This window comes from Sus scrofa, chromosome 11 (assembly GCF_054392235.1).
Source record: "Sus scrofa isolate SSC_HxYL_T2T_F1_AM1 chromosome 11, Sscrofa_HxYL_maternal_Yorkshire_Landrace_v2.0, whole genome shotgun sequence".
Classification (NCBI taxonomy): domain Eukaryota; kingdom Metazoa; phylum Chordata; class Mammalia; order Artiodactyla; family Suidae; genus Sus; species Sus scrofa.
The window spans coordinates 73,851,137-73,873,805 of NC_139393.1; the positions used below are offsets into that span (position 1 = coordinate 73,851,137).

The 22,669-nt window shown below is 41.3% G+C and overlaps 1 protein-coding gene and 1 long non-coding RNA gene across 34 annotated transcripts in view; one reads left to right on the forward strand and one right to left on the reverse strand.

Moving 5' to 3' along the window:
* The window catches only part of MBNL2 (muscleblind like splicing regulator 2), a 159,849-nt gene extending 143,063 nt beyond the window's left edge, over nucleotides 1-16,786 (forward strand). For all 27 annotated transcript variants that reach the window (XM_084982154.1, XM_084982157.1, XM_084982156.1 and 24 more), the window contains one exon: nucleotides 14,027-16,786. In XM_084982154.1, coding sequence (XP_084838280.1) covers nucleotides 14,027-14,041 — 15 coding nt within the window. In that variant the 3' untranslated portion in view covers nucleotides 14,042-16,786. The remainder of the gene's footprint in view (nucleotides 1-14,026) is intronic.
* Nucleotides 1-22,669, reverse strand: part of LOC110255848 (uncharacterized) — a 131,323-nt gene that overhangs the window by 78,098 nt on the left and 30,556 nt on the right. The gene's annotated exons all lie outside the window — the stretch shown is intronic.

Genomic DNA, 22,669 nt, shown 5'->3' on the forward strand with positions numbered 1-22,669 from the left:
TTTCATTAAAAACCAAAATGGCCTAGTAACGGACTGTTCTTATCCCCAATATACAGATAAGGAAACTGCAAATTTGAGAGTCTGAAAAACTTGTTCAAGATCATTTATTAAGTGGCAAAACCAGACGTGCGCCTCCCCCAAGCTCCTAACCTTCCATTTTAAAATGGGGGAAAGGACCCAGAAGGGTTAAGAGATGCACTCAGGGCTACCTCAAGGGTTAGACGCTCCTCCCCTGACACCGTGCTTAGTCCTCTTCCCCTCCGTCAAACCACAGACCAGCATGGAGATGCTGGCTATACGTTTTCTTGAACAAATCAATAGATTTGCTTCCTCCTTAAAATTTAGAAAGGTTTTGGAGGAATTAAAAAGATACCCAGGGATGCTAAACTCGAGTCCTTCTTTTCCTCTAAATTTTATCTCCAGTAATAATTTCATAACTCTCCCATTAGTCATTCTTTCAGTATTTGTCATTGTTATCCAGGAATATTTGCAAGGGCCAGAGACTCACTTTTGTTACGAAGCTGCAGGAGAAAAGGAACTTTGCTTGAATCGATTCCTATTGTTCACCTTCTTTTCTTTGCTCTTCCCTGACCCCTGCCACATTAAGGAGGGCCTTGAACAAGGAAAGAAGTTAAGACAGGGAAATCTAAGGTGTATGTGACGAATGAGAAGAAAACCCCATTGTATTCCTTTGCTTTGAAAACGGTGTTTGAGTTGCTTTTTTTTTTTTTTTTAAACATAAGCTCATAAGTCCCCTGATTTTTTTCTGCTGTGCGTGTGGACCTATGTGAGAAGAGGTAAAAATTTGAAAATTGAAAAACGGACGTTTATTAGACAAAACTGGGTGTACAGAAGCGTCCATAAATAGTGGTTTGCTCTGAGCACAGTGATCTAAGAATTATTAGTAAATGCTATACCTTGTCACAATGTTCATGTTCATGTTTTGTGGCTTTGCCTAGGAAATTAAAGTAGGTGAAATATTACCGTGTGATAACAGTAGCATTATGTGCTTATTAGCAGCAGGTACTCGTTAATCGCTTTATCGAAGACTCACAGTAACTTATGAGTTAGGGACCACATCTGAGTCCCAGTACAGAGACGAGGAGTACGAGGAATGAGAGATGTTGAATCAGCCATGGTGACACACCTATGAGGCCTAGACGCTGGGTTTGAGCTGGATCTAAATTTAAAGAGTGAGAGATTCTGCCTCTCATAGAATAGAACTTCCTATTGCAGGAGACACTGATCATTGTATGCTACTGGCTGTTGATGCTTTTATCATACAAGGCTTTAGTTTGAAAAATGATTAATATGAATGGCAGTCAAGACTTTCATAAATAGCAGAGAAATCCAGCCTATATTTCTTTAGTTATCAGTGACCGGCCAAGATAGACATATGCAGAAAGAGAAGTGTATTTGACATTTTAGAGAATCTTAATCTCTTCAAAATCAAGTTTATCACCACCATACATGGAGTGTCATACAGATTATATGATATTTAAGTGCATACTATTATTGCCTATTTAAATAGATGCTGAAACCAAATTTTATTTAGAATTATGAATCTTAAACTAAGGGAAGGGAACCAACATTTATCAAAAATCACTATTACATATTCGATATTCATATGCATTATTTCATTCAGTACTCAACAGAGCACTGTGAAGTGTTTTTATCCATTCTTCCAGAGGAGAGCTAATTTTAAAGAATAATGTGCTCAAGATTCAAACAGGTTGGAAGTCGCTGGACAGTTTTAAAACAGGCTTGCCAGCCTCCAAATCCTGTTCTCTTGTGTCTCCGCCATACTTGAATTTAGACTGGAACTTGTGGGCCGTGTAGGCTTGGGATGAAACTCTTTATATGGCTTCCTTGAAAACTTCTAACTACTGAGTTTAACTGTTGTTAAAAGTTTAACACCATGTAAGAAGAAAGTTCCAGTAGAAGCAAACCTTTTTAAACTCCAAGTTCAGTTTCAGAAATGGTCTGAACATATGGTTAGTTGATGAGACCAACCAGGGAAATCAAATTTCAGTCCAGGAAATGAGCTACAAAGCAGATGGAGAAGGCCACCCTCTCACCCTTCCCAGGGTGGAAAATGGCAAAGAACTTCTGTTAAAAAAGTATACCAGGAGGGGTCCTTTTATCCAGGACTTTCATCTAAAAAACAAAACAAAAACAAACAAACAAACAAACAAAAAACCCCAGTAATTTTAAAAGAGAGATGTATCATCTTGTTTATGTGTTGTTGGATTTGGTCGGCTAAAATTTTGTTGAGAATTTTTCTGTCTATTTTCATCAAAGATATTGGCCTCTAATTTTCTTTTTTGGTGGTATCTTTGTCTGGGTTTGGTATTAGGATGCTGGTGGCTTCATAGAATGTCTTTGGGAGTGTTCCTTCTTCCTCAACCTTTTGAAAAGTTTAAGAAGGATGGATATAAGTTCTTCTTTGGATGTTTGGTGGAATTCACCTGTGAAGCCATCTGGTCTTGGACTTTTGTTTGTAGGAGTGTTTTTATTATGTTTTCATTTTCGTTTCTAGCGATTGGTCTGTTTAGTTGACCACTGCGATTTCTCCTTTTTCATTTCTTATTTTATTTGGGTTCTTTCTCTCTCTTCTTCTTGGTGAGTCTGGCCAGAGTCTGTCGATTTTGTTTACCCTTTCAAAGAACCAGCTCTGGGTTTTATTAACTTTTTTCTATTTTTTTAATCCCTATTTTATTGATTTCCTTTCTGAGCTTCATGATTCCCTTCCTTCTGCTGACTTTAGGTTGAAAGAACCTTTACCAGTTTTTCCCTGGTTTCCTTAGAACCTTACCTTCACATAAATCTCAGGTTAAATGAGCATCACAACTTGAGAATGCATGTTTAGGCCGGAGGAGGCAATGGTGAAGGAAGTGACCAGAGGTTAAGTTAGTTGTAGATACAACCACAGAGATAAGTTCCAAAGTAAGCTGAGGAATTTAATGATGGTTCTGGGATGCAAACAGAAAGATTCCATTTTGAACCCAAAAATGGGGAGGATGAAAAGCAAGACTAGAGGAAAAGAAGGAAGATAGGGTTAAGTGTTGGCCATAAAGGAGAATAGCGAGTTATTTAATGGGCACGGAGTTTCAGTTTGGAATGATGAAAAGTTCCGGAGACGGATGGTGGTGATGGTTGCACAACGGTCTCAGTGCACTTGACTCAGAACTGTGCACTGAAACATGATTAAAACGGAAACTGTTGTGCTCTGTGTATTTTACCACAATATTTTAAATTTTGGCAAAGGATCTGAATAGACATTTCTCCAAAGAAAGGATTAGGGCTGGAAAGAAATGTCTAATTGTACTTAGGGTTTTGTTTCATTAAACTATAGTATAAAATTATTCTTTTCACATTAAAAAATGCTTTATTGTGCTGTGTTTTCCTTTGAGCTCAGTTTTCATAAAACAGGAAGCTGAGTGCAAAGGCAGATTCTTCCTCAGTGAACCATGCATGTTAGAAGCTGGGTCTAGAAAGTTCCCACGTGGTGCAGGGGGTTAAGGGTCCAGCATTGCCACCGCTGTGGTATGGGTTGCGACTGCAGTGCAGGTTCAATCCCTGGCCCAGAAACTTCCACATGCCTCAGGTGCGGCCAAAAAAAAAAAAAAAAAAAAAAGGCTGGGTCTATTCTCAGGCCTCAACAAAAGTCCACTGTTAACTCAGTGCAACACATCTTCATACTTTTTCTCAACAAGTGTTGATTAAGAGCCCACTTTGTGTCATGTCAAATTCAGAATTCCGGGAACACAGCAATGAGTAAAACAGCGCCTTTCTCGCCGGTCTTACACTGTCGGGGGGAATAGGCAATAAACCAACAGGTAAACAATTACGATTGAAGTAAGTATCGTATAATAAAGATCCCCTCAAAGAGAGGCTGAACGAATGAGCCTAAGCGCCGGGCTCTGAGGGAGGCCCGTTAGTGATGAAGAAGAGAGAAGGCGGGAGCTTTCTCTGTACATTTTCTTCCTTTGGTTTCCCTTTTGCCATCTATTAGAACAGGATATTTCTGGCACTTTCTGAGGAGCTATCAGGGAGGACAGATGGCCACCCGATTAACTACCCACCACTGCAGAGGTGCCAGTGTGGTACAAGGAGAGTGAGAAACAGGCTCAGAGGGGGCACAGAGCTGGCTGGTGGCACAAACAAGCCTCCTGAAACTCCTCTCCTGATCTCTCTTTTTGATTTTTCCTTTGCACCATTATTTTACACACATGGAGTGGTTTCGTTAACCTCTCTTTCTGTCTCTTGGACACACATACACAGGCACACGGGCACAGAACTAAAAAGGGAGAAAACAAAACAAAATAATTACTCTGGGAATTTTGTTAGGTGGGCAGTGTCATCCTTCCGTTGGAGAAATGCGTGAGAATGATGAGAGCACACCGTCCTGCACATAACAGTAATCCCGTCGTTCTTCTTGCTGAATCCCAGAGTTTGGTTCCTTCTCTGCCTTTAGTGTCTTAAAAGCCAGTTCTCAGCAGACTGAATTATACATGCTGCTCCACTGTTAGAGTGAATACCGCGGCCAAATTGTGCCCAGGATTCTGAGTCTAACATAATGGTAGTGGCTATAAAAGCAGGGCCTTGAGCAGGATCAGGGGCTTAATGTTGAATCCAGCAGGAGCTTGTTTCTGTGATTTGTCTTGGCCTCATTCTTCAATTTATTACTGGGCACAAAACCCCATATTGAAAAGAACAGGTTTAAGTAAATGCTTTTGAAATTTCATTTCGGTTGCTGCATAAACTGTTTCTTAAAGGTATAAAAGAGTTTTCTTAGATCCTGCCTTCATGGCCAGAGGTCACCTTCAGTGAAACACTCTCCCAGAGGGCCTCACAGGCTTCACACGTCACTGTATACATTCTAAATACAATATTTTTAGAACTATTTTATTACCTATTCTATAACATCTTAGAGTATTTTTAAAATAGTATGGTCTAGTTGTTATGTATTATTTCTTGAGATAGTAGAGGAATTTATCTTTCCTCGATAGGCATACAGTCCCTAATTTTTAAAGTGTTTGTTCAGAATTCCCTTTGTCACTTGGTTTGAAACTCAAGTAATTTTTCTGTAGAAACAGTGATGAACTTGATGGCTAGGTCCCCAGACTGGTCCACATTTGTCTGTTTAACTCATGACATTTCTCAAGAGTAGTAATATTGCGCTAACAGCATGGAAGAAGCTAAATCCCATGTCGATGGATATTTCTGTATCTCTCAGATCCAAGAAAGATGCCCAAGGCATCTGCTTAACCCATGCGGCAGACAGCGTGTAAGAGAGAAGTCCTTCACCTTCTCCACCTGCTGAGGCCAGAGGAACCATAGCCCATGATTAGTTCCGTGATTGGAACGTTTGCTGGGGAAGGGGGGAAGGCGTATGGAGTAGGAATGGGATGTGTGGCCTGGAGCCACGAAGGCCAGGTGATGAACAGGAAGATAAAAGCCGCAGCCGGGTCCTGGGTGGCCACCACCTGTGTTCACAACACCCTCTTTCTCATTTTCCTTGGATGGGCTGCTTCAGTGGCCAACGTCCCTTTTTTTCTGGCTGTTGTGTGGCCCTTCCAATCCAACATTTTTTTGTTTTGTTTTGACCTTCTCTGGCACCCGCAGAGCAAACCTGGGCACACAGACCCCCTTTTCCTGAACAAGCACTTCAGACTCCTGAGTGCAATTTTCTTTTCAACACTCCTGCAGCATCAGGGCGAAGCATGAGGAATAACACGTCTCCTCTCAAGTGCCTTTACCTCCCTCCTCCTGTATAGCGTTAGGTCACCCTCGGGGGATGTATGGATTTGTAGGTGATCTGAGGACTCGATTCCCCTCTTACCATGGAAGCGACCAGAGCGATCCTCCGAATTCCCCGAAGGGAAGTGGGTTGATTGCAGCTGGGTCTGGTGTGGAGAAGGGCTTATGATCCAAGCATCACTGTAATACTCACAAGAGTCTAGATTTTTCCATGTGCCAGGGACTCATGGAAAGAGTGGAATCCTACTGAAGTCAAGAATTCCTGTCTATATATTCTGTCCAGATAATACATATTGTCAATGTGGACCCTGGTCGATAGTCTTCGGTGAAGCCGATATTACTGCCTTTCATGCGAAAACACAATTATTAATATTTTAAATGATATTTTTCACATATTAGAAAGTATATTGAAAAATCTTTTTGTCTGGATACCAGAATGGAAAATATTAGACAGACGTGAGTCATTAACAAAAACATCATTGAAAATAGAGGAATTAGGAGTTCCCAGTGGGTTAAGAATCTGACTGCAGCAGCTCAACTCACTGCGGAGGTGCAGGTTCTATCCCCAGCCCTGTGCAGAGGGCGAGGGATCTCGTGTGCAGTCATAACTTTAAAAAAAAAAAAAAAAAAACAGAGGAATTAGGCTTTCCATGTAAACTTTCTATTTATGACAGAGGGCAAAGCAGTAATCCTGACTAAACTTCTCCCCAGATTCTGCTAAATATTGTGGCCACGTCAGATTGCCCTTCTCAAGAGTAAAACTCATTGTCAGAGAACTTGAGAATTTTCTCCCACAACCCTAAAATATCTCTTTTCTGTATAAGTAAAAATCCATTTGGAAAACAAAGCAAAGATGGTAAAAGACACTGCCCTCCCCCAGAAAAACATTCCCCTCCAAAGATGAATGTGATTGTTTTACGAAGTGTCTTCTCATGTACCACTAATTATCTTCGAACTTTTTCTATAACTGAAATGTGCAGATAGTGATGGAACAGGCCAGAGTTCTTGAAAGTGTTCATTCATTAAGAGATACGGAGAGAATTACTCCGATAGCGTATGTTCACTAAGAGACCAAAGGGATTTGCCTTTGCCTTTGGTAATTCCTCGTATAGTGGTCCACAGTAATCCGTGCTACGATTAAGCACAGAATTCTTTGGCAGCCCGAAAGGTACACATGTCTGTCTGCTTTGTATCGTTGGCTTCAACCAGAAGAGCTCACAAGTGTCACTTCTCAGGCAGAATCAGGGAACCTCAGACCGTCGAGGCTGCCCTGGAGAAGATGGAGGTGGAGAGAATACCGAACAGTGCGGAGGCTGGCGGGGGAGGGATGTGGCGGGGACAGTGGAGAGGACCGCGTGGGGCGGAGTAAGAGGAAAAAGGCACTGGGATGGCGAGCGGCAGGCAGGCCGCCTCAGCTTGGCCAAATTTTTAGGAAAAAACCTTCAGTTCTCTTTTTTAATTAATGCTAAGTTTCGTTGAAGGAAATAGTGACATATCCTTTCTGGGTGAGATACTGAGGAAAGAAGGCCTTGTGACCATGGGGAAAGATTTCTCAGAAATCTACCAGATCTAGGCGTTTGCTTCAGGTGGCATTTTTGTTGATCCGCCCTGTTTCCATCCTCTGGGTGATTCTGCCCCCAGCCTGGAATAGTTCTTCTTTTATTGATGTAGAACATGGGGTGGGGTGGGAGGAGAGTTTCTTTTTCTTGGATATTCCTGAATCCCTAACTTCACTGACAGGGTAAGAGCGATATGCTGTGCCAGAGGTTCTTTTGCTGCCTCCTTTGCTGCCTGCCACGTGTGAGGCGTCTCTGGGTCTCCTGTAGATACCAGCACCGTGGCATTACGTCCTCGGTGAATTCTTATTCCCCCATCCACGCAACCGATAGTAAGTAAGTGCCTCCTGTGTGCCCAGCCCATTCCTTGTTACCAGGGATCTAAGGAGGACTGAGACATTGCCCCTGTCCTTAGGAAGCTCAGTTGTGCTGTGGACCCAGCTAATGCAGCAGCCTTGCTGGGACATGTCCGCGTGAGCGCTGGTGCTAGTGGTACCCAGATCCATTGATGCCTCCAGATTTCAGCAAGGCCACGCCAACCCTTGATCAGTCATATTTTATCTGCCTCTCCAAACTCAACATTGCAAGGTAGCACTGGGTGGTGATTCACAGGAGGATTTAACTCAGCCATTATTCCTCTTTTCTAATTATTTCGTGGTGTGGATTCATAGAAGCAGTTGGTCCTTTCACTGAAATGTTTCTGCCTATCAGTTCAGCCAAACAGTAAGGGTTCTTACTGAATCTAATATTGAGCTAACGTTTTAAAAGATAACTCATCTGACACCTCTGAATGTCTACAGTGAACCATTTATGTGAGAAGTGTGAACATGTCTAGAAGTCCTCTAGAAGCTCACAATCTCCCAAATTATTTATATGCACATTTCCTGGAGATCAACCACAAGGTAGAAAACTCAGTAGGTATTGATATTTGATACCGCCGAAGCCCTGGGGAATCATACATTGATTTGTCTTCTTTGCACCCTCTTGAGTGAAGGCTAGTTAGTTCAGCTGTTGGGTTCGTGGTACTCATGCTTTCAAGTTCCGTGTTTCAGCCTCTGCGTGGACTATTGTGCTTCCACACTCTGGTCAGGTCTTTTCCAGGTGCACACCAAAGGTAAAGGCATATGGATGGCTCAGTCTGAATCCATCATCACCTTGGAGAAGACAAGGCAACATGTATATGTCATGACAGGTCAATCAGTGAAGGGCGGGGCAGTAATGTCTTCTTGGGTAGAGGACACCTGTGAGGCAAGTGCCCTGTTCCTCTGGGTGAAAGCCAGACGTCTGAACAGTTGCAGGCTAACTCCCTGTTAGACCTCCTCTCTTGATCTGCCCATCCTCACCGCTGCTGCTCTCCTGGATGATGCCTACGGACTTGGCGGCTGCTTGGCTCAGGAAACTAGCAATCCAGGCTCAGAGGCTCTCTCCTCCAAGAAAGTAAGGCTTCAGGAGAACACAGAGTGGCAGCTCATAGCTGAATTCAGCCCAAAGATGTATTTGACCCATCAAGAGTTTGCAGTCATGTCAATCAGTGGCTGAATTTCCAGCTTCTTTCGGCCACTGAAAGGTCAGGCAATACAGAGTGCAGATGTCTGCGGGTGACCTTTGGCTGCGGCTGGGTAGCTGCTGCTCCATCTCTTCCAGGCACAGGCCCTTCTATCTGCCAACCTTCCAACTGACCCATTCCCTTAGGCACTCTTCCTGCCTGGCCCCAGGAGCCTTATTATCCAGGCAGTGCCTGACCCAGTCCTCTTTGTAACGAGCTTGACTGCCACTGCACTGAGTCAATGGTAGGAACTTTGCTGGGGATGCAGGGATTATTCAGTGGCTGCTTATAACATATCTGGTGTGGAGACAACCCATTTGGTGTTCTTTGGGGCCTTTCATATTTTGTCTTCAGTAGATAAAGATGAGACTAGTTGTGTACTGGGCTCACATAGACGTGATTTAAGGATGTGGATTAGGCACAGTCGTTACAATTCTTAAATCCAGCCACCCTCAGGAAATGCTCGTGGATAAGTAGCCTCTGTTGCAGTCAACTGATAATTTTGCATCACAGGTACTCTTGTTGCCACTAGAGGGTCCACTGAAGATTTACGAATGCAGTCATGATTTGGCCAGGTGTGTCTTTGTTTCAAAAATACAATCACCAATTTTTGTGGGCATCAGCTATTCTCATTTGTGTGTGTTCTTTTAGTGGAAAAAAGAATCAAAAATAATGTTTTCAGTTCAAGATTTTGATTTATCATAAAAGATTAGCTAGAATCTTATTTTAATAATTTAATCTCCTTCATCATGATTGTGTTATATAAAATAATGCTCATTTGAGGGACTAGTTTATCAGACAGATAAACAGAAATATGACTCTTTCAATAGGCTCCGTTTCTTTCCTATCATATAGCTTTTGCCAGGGCTCCTTAGAAGCTGAAGCGGTAGCGCTGTGATTGGGTGAGCGCTTCTGTAGCTATAAGCAGACGTGTTTGCAGCATCCATCTGGAGGCAGCCTAGGGTGGGATGTGATCACCTAGGCAGGGAAGGCGGCGGTGGCCGGTGGCAGCAGTTGGGGAGAGGCAGGGCCCAGAAGCCCACAAATCCACCTGCCATTTCTACACCTCTGGTTCCTATAGATGGTCCCTGCTGCTTCCTGTCCCGTACTCCAGGCTCTCTTTGCTCTAAGCCTCACCCCCATGGCCTCTGCTTTCCCTGATTCCCGAGCTCCCAGGAGGTTTCTGAGCACTGGCCTCCACAGGCACCACAGGAGGCACAGACCTGCTCTCTGGAAGCCCCTGGCCCCACTGCAGATCATCACTGCTCCCTGGAGGGGCATGTGCCATGCGAGCAGAGTGAGCTCCATCTCTAAGCTCATGCTGCTGGGCACAAGTACTTGGTACATTGGGCAAGCCAACTAAAACTGTCCATGCTGTCTTTTCCAGGTCTGTAAAATATGACTCGCAATGCTGACCTAGCTCTTAAGGCTCTGATAAAAGTTTCTCAGCACCTGCTGGAAAATCAGGAGAGTATCTATTAGAATTGGAACAAAGGAGTTCCCATTGTGGCTCAGCAGTAAAGAACCCAGCTAGTATCCATGAGGTTGCAGATTCAATCCCTGGCCTCCCTCAGTGGGTTAAGGATCCAGTGTGGCCATGAGCTGTGGTGTAGGCCACAGGCGCGGCTTGGATCTGCTGTTGCTGTGGGTGTGGTGTAGGCTGGCAGCTGTAGCTCTGACTCGACCCCTAGCCTGGGAATCTCCATATGCTGTGAGTGCGGCCCTAAGTTAAAAATAGATAAATTAAACTAAAGTAAAATAAAGGCAATGATGTTTCAGGAAGGAAACTTTTAGGGGGCCCGGTGTAGTAGCTATTTCTGACTTATACATATGCTGGCAGACCCCAGGAGAGTTGTTTTTGTTTTTGTTTTGGTCTTTTGTCTTCCTAGGGCAGCAACCGCAGCCTATGGAGGTTCCCAGGCTAGAGGTCCAGTCAGAGCTGTAGCCACCGGCCTACACCACAGCCATAGCAATGCAGGATCCAAGCCACATCTGCAACCTACACCAGAGCTCACGGCAATGCCAGATCCTTAACCCACTGAGCCAGGCCAGGGATCGAACCTGAGTCCTCAGGGATATTAGTAGGGTTCATTAACCACTAAGCCACAATGGGAACTCCCTCCAGGAGAGTTTTCAATTGCCCTTTCCAAAGAAAGCATGGGCTGCAGTGCCTGGAGGTTGAGGAAGAAGCTTTGGACATCAGCCTCAGTTTTGACCCATGCAGGGTGAGAAGGATGTCCCTGACACCCAGTCTGTCGAGGTCACGTTGGTGAACTGTGGTTTCCCCAACCATGTCTTTAAAATGGACCAGCTCGGAATTACAACTTGTCAGTATCAGATTCAGAGCCCATTACCAGGGCCACACAAGCCTGCTCTTTCAGGAATGTATGTTTTGTACCCATATCGACATATTCAGGCACTTCTGAAGCTTTTGGCCCTCCTGACCATTGAATTACCAATGGCGACTAAAGAGGTTTTCATATCTAGAACACATTTTATATGTTCACACTGAATTGGTGTGGAGGAGAATCGCCAAGGAGAGGCAGCAGAGTAACACAAAATTACCTGTGCATCTTATTTTAAGTTACGGGTTTTGGTGTGAATCAAAAATATAAGTCTGACTAAAGAAAAGCCATGTTAATAACGAGACAGAAGATCCCTATTTAACCTCAAAACTGCCTCTCCACACTCTTCCCGCTCAACACACGCACACCTGGCCCTCCCCTTCCCTCACAAGCATCCTTCCTGCAGGAAACTGCCTGCCCCGCCCCGGGCCCTAAGACCTGTAATGTCATTTGTCTTCTAATATCAGAAGCAGCAAGCAAATAGGCAGTAGTTAAATAAGAGGCACTCGGTTGGTAACTAGTCCTCGTCTGGATTTCTGGTCTGTCCGTGTTTCCAAAATGTGTTTCACTCCAGAGTACATTTAATTCAGACTATGCCAACAAGCTGCATTTCTCTGGGGAAAAAAATTAATACTCAAATGGTATTTTTGAGAAAAATGCTGCCACAAAAAAAAAAAAAAAAGTAAACACCCAAAGCTTTCCTACCTTCTAAAGTCAAATCTCTTGAGGCTCCTGAAGCTCACAGCTGCTGGGAATGTAATTCAGTTTTTAACAGCACACAGGCAGTCTTCAGGATAGCCCGAGTCATAGGCCAGGGTATGGCCAGGACTTTCTGGCCTACATGCCAGGTAGCAGTATAGCTGAGAGTCTGAGGGTACTAGAGGTGCTTCTTATATGTCTTTATCCGTATAAATGGGTTGTGCGCAGCCTGGGCAGCGGGAAGAGCAGTAGGGCTGAGCCCAGTTAATGCTGTTAGTTAACTTCAAGGCTGGTTTATGGCTCAGTTAAAGCCGGGTGGTCATACATGTCTGTTTGTCAAACTCAAGTCCACAGCATTGTTATAATAGTTTCTGTGATAGAATACAGATTTGCCCATTGCTGGGCTGTCTGTAGGATACTTTTTCTTTCCAGGTGGTTAGGCATTTCATTCTATATGGCATTTTCACTTCAGTTAATAAGCAAGAATGTGAATATATTCTAAAGAATATGTTGTTATATAGCAGTTTAAGAAAGTGCAAATTTGTTTTCCGTAAACGTTTTAGAGAAGACTTTTGCTGAAGTAAAAAGAAAGAAAAAAGAAAATCAGGACATGATTTGATCTCCTGGGGCCCATTCTTATTTGCAAACCATACAGACGGGATTGAAGCTAAGGGATAAACTAGAATAATTCCTATTTAATAATAAAATATCTAAATCTAAAAGTGAAGTTGTAATATAACCATCTGAATAATTTGAATATTAGCTATTTGCAATGACTATTCAAAGATACTATGATAATATTTACATATAGATCATTATATCTCATTAGTATATATATCAGTACGTGAAATATTTTTTCCCTAATTGATTTTAAATTCCTAGGGCTTTTTGGAAAACAAGGGATGATGTTATCCAAAGTTTTTGAGTTTCCATTTAGTGTATACATAATAACATATATAATTTTTTCCTCTGTTTTAATCAATTCCATACACATCTCTATGTTGCAGTAAAATAAAGGATACTCATTTCACGAGAGAAATTATTTAACTGTATTACTAAAACTATTTTATGTAAACTGGAAAATTCCCACTTAAAAACAGTCACATGTATCAATTTGAACATAATGGCATAAGAAATTACACTTGCAGAAATGAGGCTTTTATTGGGAATTGGATCCCAGTGTGCAGGAATATTAGCTGATGTGGACCCTAAAGAATTTTTACTGGTTATTTCCTAAACAAAGACGCTTGACTGTTTAATAAACAAAATGTTTGTTTATGGATTGCACAGTTTGGTCAAAGCATTACACAAAGAATAAATGTTTTTGTTGGAATGCGTCAGAAGCTTGGCTTTTAAGCTGACATGTAGAGGATCAGGTCACACGGGGCACACGCCCTGTCCTTTGTAAAGTTGTGGAGTTGGATTTAACCTTAGATCAAACTCCAGGGACCCCGGTTTGCACTTGAGAATTTAGTTTTATCTTTGCTTTTGGCATTATTCAGACTGTTTGAACTGCCTTATTAGAATGTTATTCCTTTTTTCTTTAATATGAGCCACTTAATCCCTGAATTTGAAACTAGGTGTTACTGTAGCTTGGGAGCAAAAGTACTTTTGATGGGAACCCCTCTTTGAATTATAAATGCAAGGTAGTAGACAAATTATACTTAATTTGTTACGCACTTTAAAATAGTTATATTTAATCTTTACAGATAACCTTTCACACACGAACTAATTCTTTGATTCGACTTCCTGATCACATTAGCAAACATTAATTGAATGACTGATTGAATGTATTATAAAGAGATGTGAAGCCAGAACTAAAAATTAGGAGATGAAGGTCTAACCACACTGCATGCCCACACATGCGCAGTCACAGTTTTACAAAAAACACTGTGCCTTTGAATCACTATTTAGAGTGGCCGCAGAGCAGCCGGGCTTCAGTGTGAAATTTTTCAGCATGAAGGGTGGGGATTGCACAGAATTGTAGCGGCATCAAAATGACGGGAAAGGGCAGAAGTCCCTATTTTCAACTGTCTGTTTTCAAAGAGTAAAACTTAAACTCGCTGTTTTCCCTCACAGAAGGACGTCTAAATCCCGCTTGTCTTTTTCTCTAACAGATCATTCTGAAATAATCAGCAGAAACGGAATGGAATGCCAAGAATCTGCATTGAGAATAACTAAACATTGTTACTGTACATACTATCCTGTTTCCTCCTCAATAGAATTGCCACAAACTGCATGCTAAATAAAGATGTAGTTCTTCTGGACAGACCACAACTCTAAGAAGCTAGTGCTGCTATATCATATATGAGTATTAAATACGGTATGCTTAGTATACTCCAACCTAAGATAGTTAACTACCTGAGACCAGCTGTGATGTTTAAAGACATAAAGGATAAAGTTGACTTTTAAAGGGTTTCTAAACATAGTTTCTGTCCTAGGAATATTGTCTTATCTCCATAACTATAGCCGAGGCAGAAAGTCCAACCAATTTACTCATTTCGACTGAGAATATTTCCAAGTTAGCAATAAAACAGTTAGCATTAGTTTAAACAACCTACTCCAAGGGCAGGTTCGAGTCTAACTTCAATTACTGTCATTTCATTTACCCACTGGATCAAAGCTGTGTTTCACTTCTTGACAACACGAATGCTGCAGCAAAGATGAGAAGTGAAGTAAAACCATGACCTGCCCTGCAGGTCTAAAATCGGAATGGAAATTCAAGCACAAGTACTGGGGACACATCAAAGTGTGGTGTTTGGTTTGCCTGGAGATGCCGCATTGAATCATGTGATTCTAGAATAACATTAAGTAGATTGAAAAAGAAACTTTGCACGGTATGAGCTTCATACCCCACCAAACAAAGTCTTGAAGGTATTATTTTACAAGTATATTTTTAAAGTTGTTTTATAAGAGAGACTTTGTAGAAGTGCCTAGATTTTGCCAGACTTCATCCAGCTTGACAAGAATGAGAGGCCCATGCCAACAGTCTAATCAAAGGGATTAGTCTTTCAAATTCACTATCCGGTTGCCTGTTACAGAATAATAACGCTTCTAAACTAAAAACCTAGTCAAACAAGGAAGCTGTAGGTGAGGAGATCTGTATAATATTCTAATTTAAGTAAGTTTGAGTTTAGTCACTGAAAATTTGACTGTGACTTTAATCTAAATTACTATGTAAGCAAAAAGTAGATAGTTTCACTTTTAAAAAAATCCATCACTGTTTTGCATTTCAAAAGTTGGATTAAAGGGTTGTAACTGACTACAGCATGGAAAAAAAATAGTTCTTTTAATTCTTTCACCTTACAGCATATTTTATGTCTCAAAAGTATAAAAAACTTTAATACAAGTACATACATATTATATATACACATACATATATATACTATATATGGATGAAACATATTTTAATGTTGTTTACTTTTTTAAATACTTGGTTGATCTTCAAGGTAATAGCGATACAATTAAATTTTGTTCAGAAAGTTTGTTTTAAAGTTTATTTTAAGCACTATCGTACCAAATATTTCATATTTCACATTTTATATGTTGCACATAGCCTATACAGTACCTACATAGTTTTTAAATTATTGTTTAAAAACAAAACAGCTGTTATAAATGACTATTATGTGTAATTGTTTAAAACATCCATTTTCTTTGTGAACATATTAGTGATTGAAGTATTTTGACTTTTGAGATTGAATGTAAAATATTTTAAATTTTGGCATCATCGCCTGTTCTGAAAACTACATGCACCAACCATATCATTTTTGTTTGAGGAAAAAAGCAATCTGCCATTTTAATTAATGTTGGTCAAAGTCTAATGACGACTTATATCATAGGTTTGATAACTCTACCAAAAGAAAATCACATTCTGAGTGTAATCTTACATAGTGCTTGTATCTTTACATTTGTTTTAATTTGTGGAAAAGTATCTAACTTGTATTTCTTTGGTAGTTTCATCTTTATGTATTATTGATATTTGTAACTTTCTCAACTATAACAATGTAGTTATGCTACAACTTGCCTAAAACATGCAACCTTTTTTTCTTTTTTTCTTTGTTAACTCAAACTCATTGAAAACAGAGTATACATTACTAAAAGGTAAATTATGGGAATCCCTGAAATATTTTTGTAGACTAATTGTTGTAACATTGTCTCTTTTTTTCTTTTGCTTCATGATTTTGATTTTAAAAATTATTAGCACACAACTACTTTCAGCCCTTTAATAATGGAGCATCAAAAACATCACCTGTACCCCCAAGCAAATATAGAAGACTGTATTTTTACTATGATATCCATTTTCCAGAATTGTGATTATAATATGCAAAGAGTCATAAATATGTCATTTACAATAAGGAGGAGGCAAGGCAAATGCATAGATGTACAAATATATGTACAACAGATTTTGCTTTTTATTTATTTATAATGTAATTTTATAGAATAATTCTGGGATTTGAGAGGATCTAAAACTATTTTTCTGTATAAATATTATTTGCCAAAAGTTTGTTTATATTCAGAAGTCTGACTATGATGAATAAATCTTAAATGCTTTGTTTAATTACAAAAACAAAATCACCAATATCCCAGACATGAAGATAGCAATTCAACCAATACTGTAGTTAAGAGATGAACTCGCCACTTGTACGGGACTGCATTTCACTCTTGGTTTTCAGGATATAACAGCACTTCACCGAAATATTCTTTGAGCCATACCACTGGTAACATTTCTACTAAATCTTTCTGTAACACTTAAAGAATTCCTTCATTCATTACCTTACAGTGTAAACAGGAGTCTAATTTGTATCAATTCTGTTTTGGTTGTAATAGTTCACTCACCCAATGTACAACCAATGAAATAAAAGAAGCATTTAAAAGGATTTCTCGTCGTCCTCCTTTTGTGGTTGCTGTTGTCGTTGCTGTTGAGCTAGGTTGGTAATTAGCCAAACAAAATGGTTTTCACATTCACACAGATAACATTTGGTAACTTCAAAGAAGAGCAAGCTTTCGATCTTGGCTTCCTAACAGTAAGAAAAACAATTTAAAAGGATCATTTGGGAAGTATTTTTGGTATTCTTTGAAATTAGAAATAAAAGTCAACCCCACCCCTCAGTCCTAAAAGTCAACCCCACCCCTCAGTCCTCTTCTTCAGAATTCCTGTCCAAATGTGAAGAGACGTGAACATCAGTAACCAAGTGGGGAGCAAAACGTCGCTTTCATTAACAGACAAGAAAGTGCCCATTAACCCCTAAAACAGGCCTGACTGGGCAACGTGTCTTAGACCTCAGGCTGCTGCAAGAGGCAGCAGGATGCGTCCTGTCCTAAGCAGACACCCTGCCAGCTGGACCATGGGGAGCGCAAGAGCGGACCATCCTCCCTGAGGGCAGGTGCTTGGCCAAGTGAGTCCTCGTAAGAGGGGCTGTGCACCTTCTCCATCTTCTCATTTCTCCATCCTCTGGGGCCCGTGGTATTTCTCAAGGGAGGTGGGAATGGTCCTTGTCATGCAAGGGTTGGCAGAAGTCACCTCCTCTATGGGCCAAGGCAGGATCGGGGAGAGAAGAAGACTTTGTCCAAGGCAAGTGTGATGCTTCAGACCCGCTGAGTGGTTAGGAGACCCCTCGTGAGGGCAGACAACACAAACATCCCACAGACCAGTCACATACACATGCGAGCGCTTGTATTCTTAAACGGTGCCATCAGGAATTCCAAAGGTAAAAGTACTTTCACACCTCTGCGGATGTTTGAAAAACTGGCTATGTGTTTGGATGAGCAATGTCTTTAATTGCAGAAGAGAAGCTGGCAACCCATCAGTCACTCCTTACAAGAAAATATTCTCTGTTGATAGTAAGTTCAAGGTGCCAAGTTTTGAGAACAAGTTGTTATTTTAAATGAAAAAAATCTAAGACAAACTGTATTAAAAATTTTCACACCTGGTTTATGAAGTATAATTTTCATCAGTAGGCTGACTTTTTATGCTACTACATCAAAATCAAAAGTGAAATTTAAACCTGAGAGGACGAAATTAATTTATCTCTTCAGCACAGGAGATATTTAAATATGAAACATCAATTATTCTATAATTATCTGCCAATAGGAAGATGTTATTTTAACTTGGGGCATCCCAAACTAAAAATGATGTTTCAAACCCAGAAGTATATGCTGCTTATTATTAACTATAGTTATTTTGCAACAAATTTAAAGCTTTTAGGGGCAGCCAGGCAAACAAAAAAATACAGTTCAACATTCTGACATCAGTGAGAAGGAAATATTGGCTCACTAAAGAATGATTTCTTCTTCCCCCCAAATATCCAAGGATCTCTGAACTATTAGGCTGTCATTGCAGCTGGACTGGTTTATGTCCAAAGGCAGGACTGAGTCACTGTGAATCAGTATGATTTGCACAAAATGGATCACAGCGGGGGCCTCCCTCCCTGCTCATGGTGGGAGAGGCGGACAGCAGGGATGGAGAAGGGGCGGAACTGAGAATGTTCAGGGACCTGCTTACGTGTCCGGCGCTGTGCTCAACAGTCCACATAGGTTTCTAACAAGTCCGTCCTGTGTCGCTGAGGAGAATTCTAATAACTAAGTTCTAACTACTGCAAAGATTCTTCTGCGAGATTCTGTTGTGACAAGTAGCTTGATTCTAGATCAAAACTACCTTTTCGTATCTGCCTTCAGCTGTGATTAGATGCGCAGCTTAGTTGAAAACCCCCGTCCATGTGATTCCAACCGCATGACCAATGGTCACATGGCATCACTTGATCCCTCTGCTCCAGCAGCTGAAAAATGATGGCCCACCCATTTCAAGGGTCCTTTCAGGCTCCCGGTGTAAAGTCATATGTGGTACTTGGCTTATATTTTAATCAAACCCTTCAGACATCCCCGCCAAAGCTGGTGAAAGGCACATGGCCGTTTTCATGAACTAGGGTAGAATCAGGAAGTACCTCTGTTTGGTTCATTTACACTTGCCACAATCCTGAGCATTGCGAAGGAGCTATTACACCTGTAATGCAGATGAGAATTCGAGGCACATAAAAATCGACTAACTCTTTCAAGATCACACAGAGTAGCAGAACCCTCAAGCCCTGCCTTGTCCTAACTCTACAGTCATGCTGACATGGCAACCTTCAGGTCCAAATTTTAGAAAAGAACTCAGAAGAAAGCATTCATCTAGGTTTAGGATGAAGCCATCATAAGAAAGCTTTACTAGGATACATAAGACAGGTTTTCTTCACTATCACAAGAATATCACAAGAATGATTTATAAAAAATGTTTGTGGCTATGGGCTGCAAAGTACTACTCTAGGTTTAGGACAGAGCCCGGCTCTTTATTAGGAGCAGAGGCAATGGGAGGAATATGAATTGAACCATTTCTCCAGTGTGATTCAGTCTTTTTAAATCAGACTTCAATACGATCCGCTTGAAATAAAAAAAATTGTGAAAGCCACTGAATTTTTCCCCATTCTTATGTCATTAAGTCATAATAAAGCAGCCCCTAAAAAAGATGGAGGTTGGGATGTCAACATGCCTTTTTTTTTTTTTTTTCCTTTGTAGGGTGGCACCCACAGCGTTATGCAAGTTGCCAGGCTAGGGGGGCAAATCAGAGCAGGAGCTGCCAGCTACAGCTACAGCTCACGGCAGTGCCAGATCCCCAACCCACTGAGCGAGGCCAGGGGTCAAACCCACATCCTCACAGATACCGGTTGGATTTGTTTCTGCTGCCCCAGAACAGGACCTCCCTCAACATGTCTTTTTGAGACACAATTCAGCCCACAAGAGCGGCAGCCTAACAACGATGGGTTTCAATAGCTGTTAAAGTATTCACGAAAGAGCTCCTGTTGTCTTTTCAGCAAGAGGGTCCCACCTACACAATATAGGGTGACCTTTCATGGCCCCTTGGGGTCCTTTCATTTGATTGGTTTTGATTTGGCTGTAGATTGTAGCAGTTCGACCACAAGATCTCTTAACTTCTACACCAGAGGCAACAGTCTTTGATTAAATCAGCAACCTAGCATGTTCTTCGCTGGTCTCAATATTTAATTTACTTTGTAATTTTGATTTTAAAATATATTTTAGGTTTATACAGACTTTTAAGGCAGTCTTAGTCAAGCTTGGCTAAGAAGACCAAGGGTTTTAACTACAAGAATAATGGTATCAAATATTTTTTGTGCCCTTATATTGTGATAGTCTTTCAGGTTCATCTGGATTCATTAATCATTGCAATAACCTTCCATGGTTAATTCCATTGTAGCACACCCATTAATAAATGAGAACACTGAGGACTGAAAAAGAATAGATAACTTAACCAAAGTCACAAAGTTTGCAGAAAAGCAGGCATTGACACCCAGGCAGGGTGACTCTGGATCCAACTCACTACCCCAAATGCGGTTCTTGAACCTGCCCCAGGAGCACCTGGGGACTTGTCAGAAACGCAGGATCCCAGGGCCCCCTCCAGATCACTGAAGCAGCATCTGCAGTCTAACCAGATGCTCAGGTGAGTCATACACACGTTAAAACCTAAGCAGTCACCTGACCAAGGAGGTAAAGGACCTATATGCCAAGAACTATAAAACTTTAATCAAAGAAATCAAAGAAGATGTAAAGAAATGGAAAGACGTTCCTGGCTTGGGAAAATCAATATTGTAAAAATGGCCATACTACCCAAAGCAATCTACAAATTCAATGCAATCCCTATCAAATTACCCATGACATTTTTCACAGAACTAGAACAAACAATCCAAACATTTATATGGAACCACAAAAGACCCAGAATCGCCAAAGCAATCCTGAGAAACAAAAACCAAGCAGGAGGCATAACTCTCCCAGACTTCAAGAAATACTACAAAGCCACAGTCATCAAAACAGTGTGGTACTGGTATCAAAACAGTCAGACAGACCAATGGAACAGAATAGAGAATCCAGAAATAAACCCTGACACCTATGGTCAATTAATCTTTGACAAGGGAGGCAAGAACATAAAATGGGAAAAGGAAAGTCTATTCAGCAAGCATTGCTGGGAAACCTGGACAGCTGCATGCAAAGCAATGAAACTAGAACACACCCTCACGCCATGCACAAAAATAAACTCCAAATGGCTGAAAGACTTAAATATACGACAGGACACCATCAAACTCCTAGAAGAAAACACTGGCAAAACACTCTCTGACATCAACATCATGAATATTTTCTCAGGTCAGTCTCCCAAAGCAATAGAAATTAGAGCAAAAATAAACCCATGGGACCTCATCAAACTGAAAAGCTTTGGCACAGCAAAGGAAACCAAAAAGAAAACAAAAAGACAACTTACAGAATGGGAGAAAATAGTTTCAAATGATGCACCCGACAAGGGCTTAATCTCTAGAATATATAAACAACTTATACAACCCAACAGCAAAAAAGCCAATCAATCAATGGAAAAATGGGCAAAAGACCTGAATAGACATTTCTCCAAAGAAGATATACAGATGGCCAACAAACACATGAAAAAATGCTCAACGTTACTGATTATAAGAGAAATGCAAATCAAAACTACCATGAGATACCACCTCACACCAGTCAGAATGGCCATCATTAATAAATCCACAAAGAACAAGTGCTGGAGGGGCTGTGGAGAAAAGGGAACCCTCCTGCACTGCTGGTGGGAATGTAAACTGGTACAGCCACTATGGAGAACAGTTTGGAGATACCTTAGAAATCTATCCATAGAACTTCCATATGACCCCGCAATCCCACTCTTGGGCATCTATCCGGACAAAACTCTTAAAAGAAACTTAAAAGAGACACGTGCACCCGCATGTTCATTGCAGCACTATTCATAATAGCCAGGACATGGAAACAACCCAAATGTCCATCCACAGAGGATTAGATTCAGAAGATGTGGTCTATATACACAATGGAATACTACTCAGCCATAAAAAAGAATGACATCATGCCATTTGCAGCAACATGGATGGAACTAGAGAATCTCATACTAAGTGAAATGAGCCAGAAAGACAAAGACAAATACCATATGATATCACTTATAACTGGAATCTAATATCCAGCACAAATGAACATCTCCTCAGAAAAGAAAATCATGGACTTGGAGAAGAGACTTGTGGCTGCCTGATGGGAGGGGGAGGGAGTGGGAGGGATCGAGAGCTTGGGCTTATCAGACACAACCTAGAATAGATTTACAAGGAGATCCTGCTGAATAGCATTGAGAACTATGTCTAGATACTCATGTTGCAACAGAAGAAAGGGTGGGGGGAAAAATGTAATTGTAATGTATACATGTAAGGATAACCTGACCCCCTTGCTGTACTGTGGGAAAATAAAAAAATTATAAAAAAAAAAAAAAAACCTAAGCAGTGGTAGCCTGCGGTCAGCTCCTCCTTCGGAATGAAGCCCTCACTCCAGCATCTAGGAGTGACCGCAGGCAAGCCCAGCTGTCAGTCTCCTTCTGGAATTGCATTGGCAAATGACACTTGCCTTCTGCAGAGTCTCCCTCTGTTCCTCAGCACAGTTCCTGCCTAGTTGACTGACAGAGGGGTATCGAGGCCCACAGCTTTGCCCAACTCAGAGCAAATACTGCGCCGTGGTCCCCAGCTTCTCCAGCCGTGGGGCTGAGGCTCTTGTTGAGACTGTCACAGCACCACCTCTCCCCTGGCCTAATCCTGCTTGCGTCCCTTCCCCATGGGCTAGAATCTCCACCTCAAAGTCTGCTTCCCAGGAAACCCAAACTTTAACAGAGAGGTGACTCTACCATTTACTAGTTCCATCAT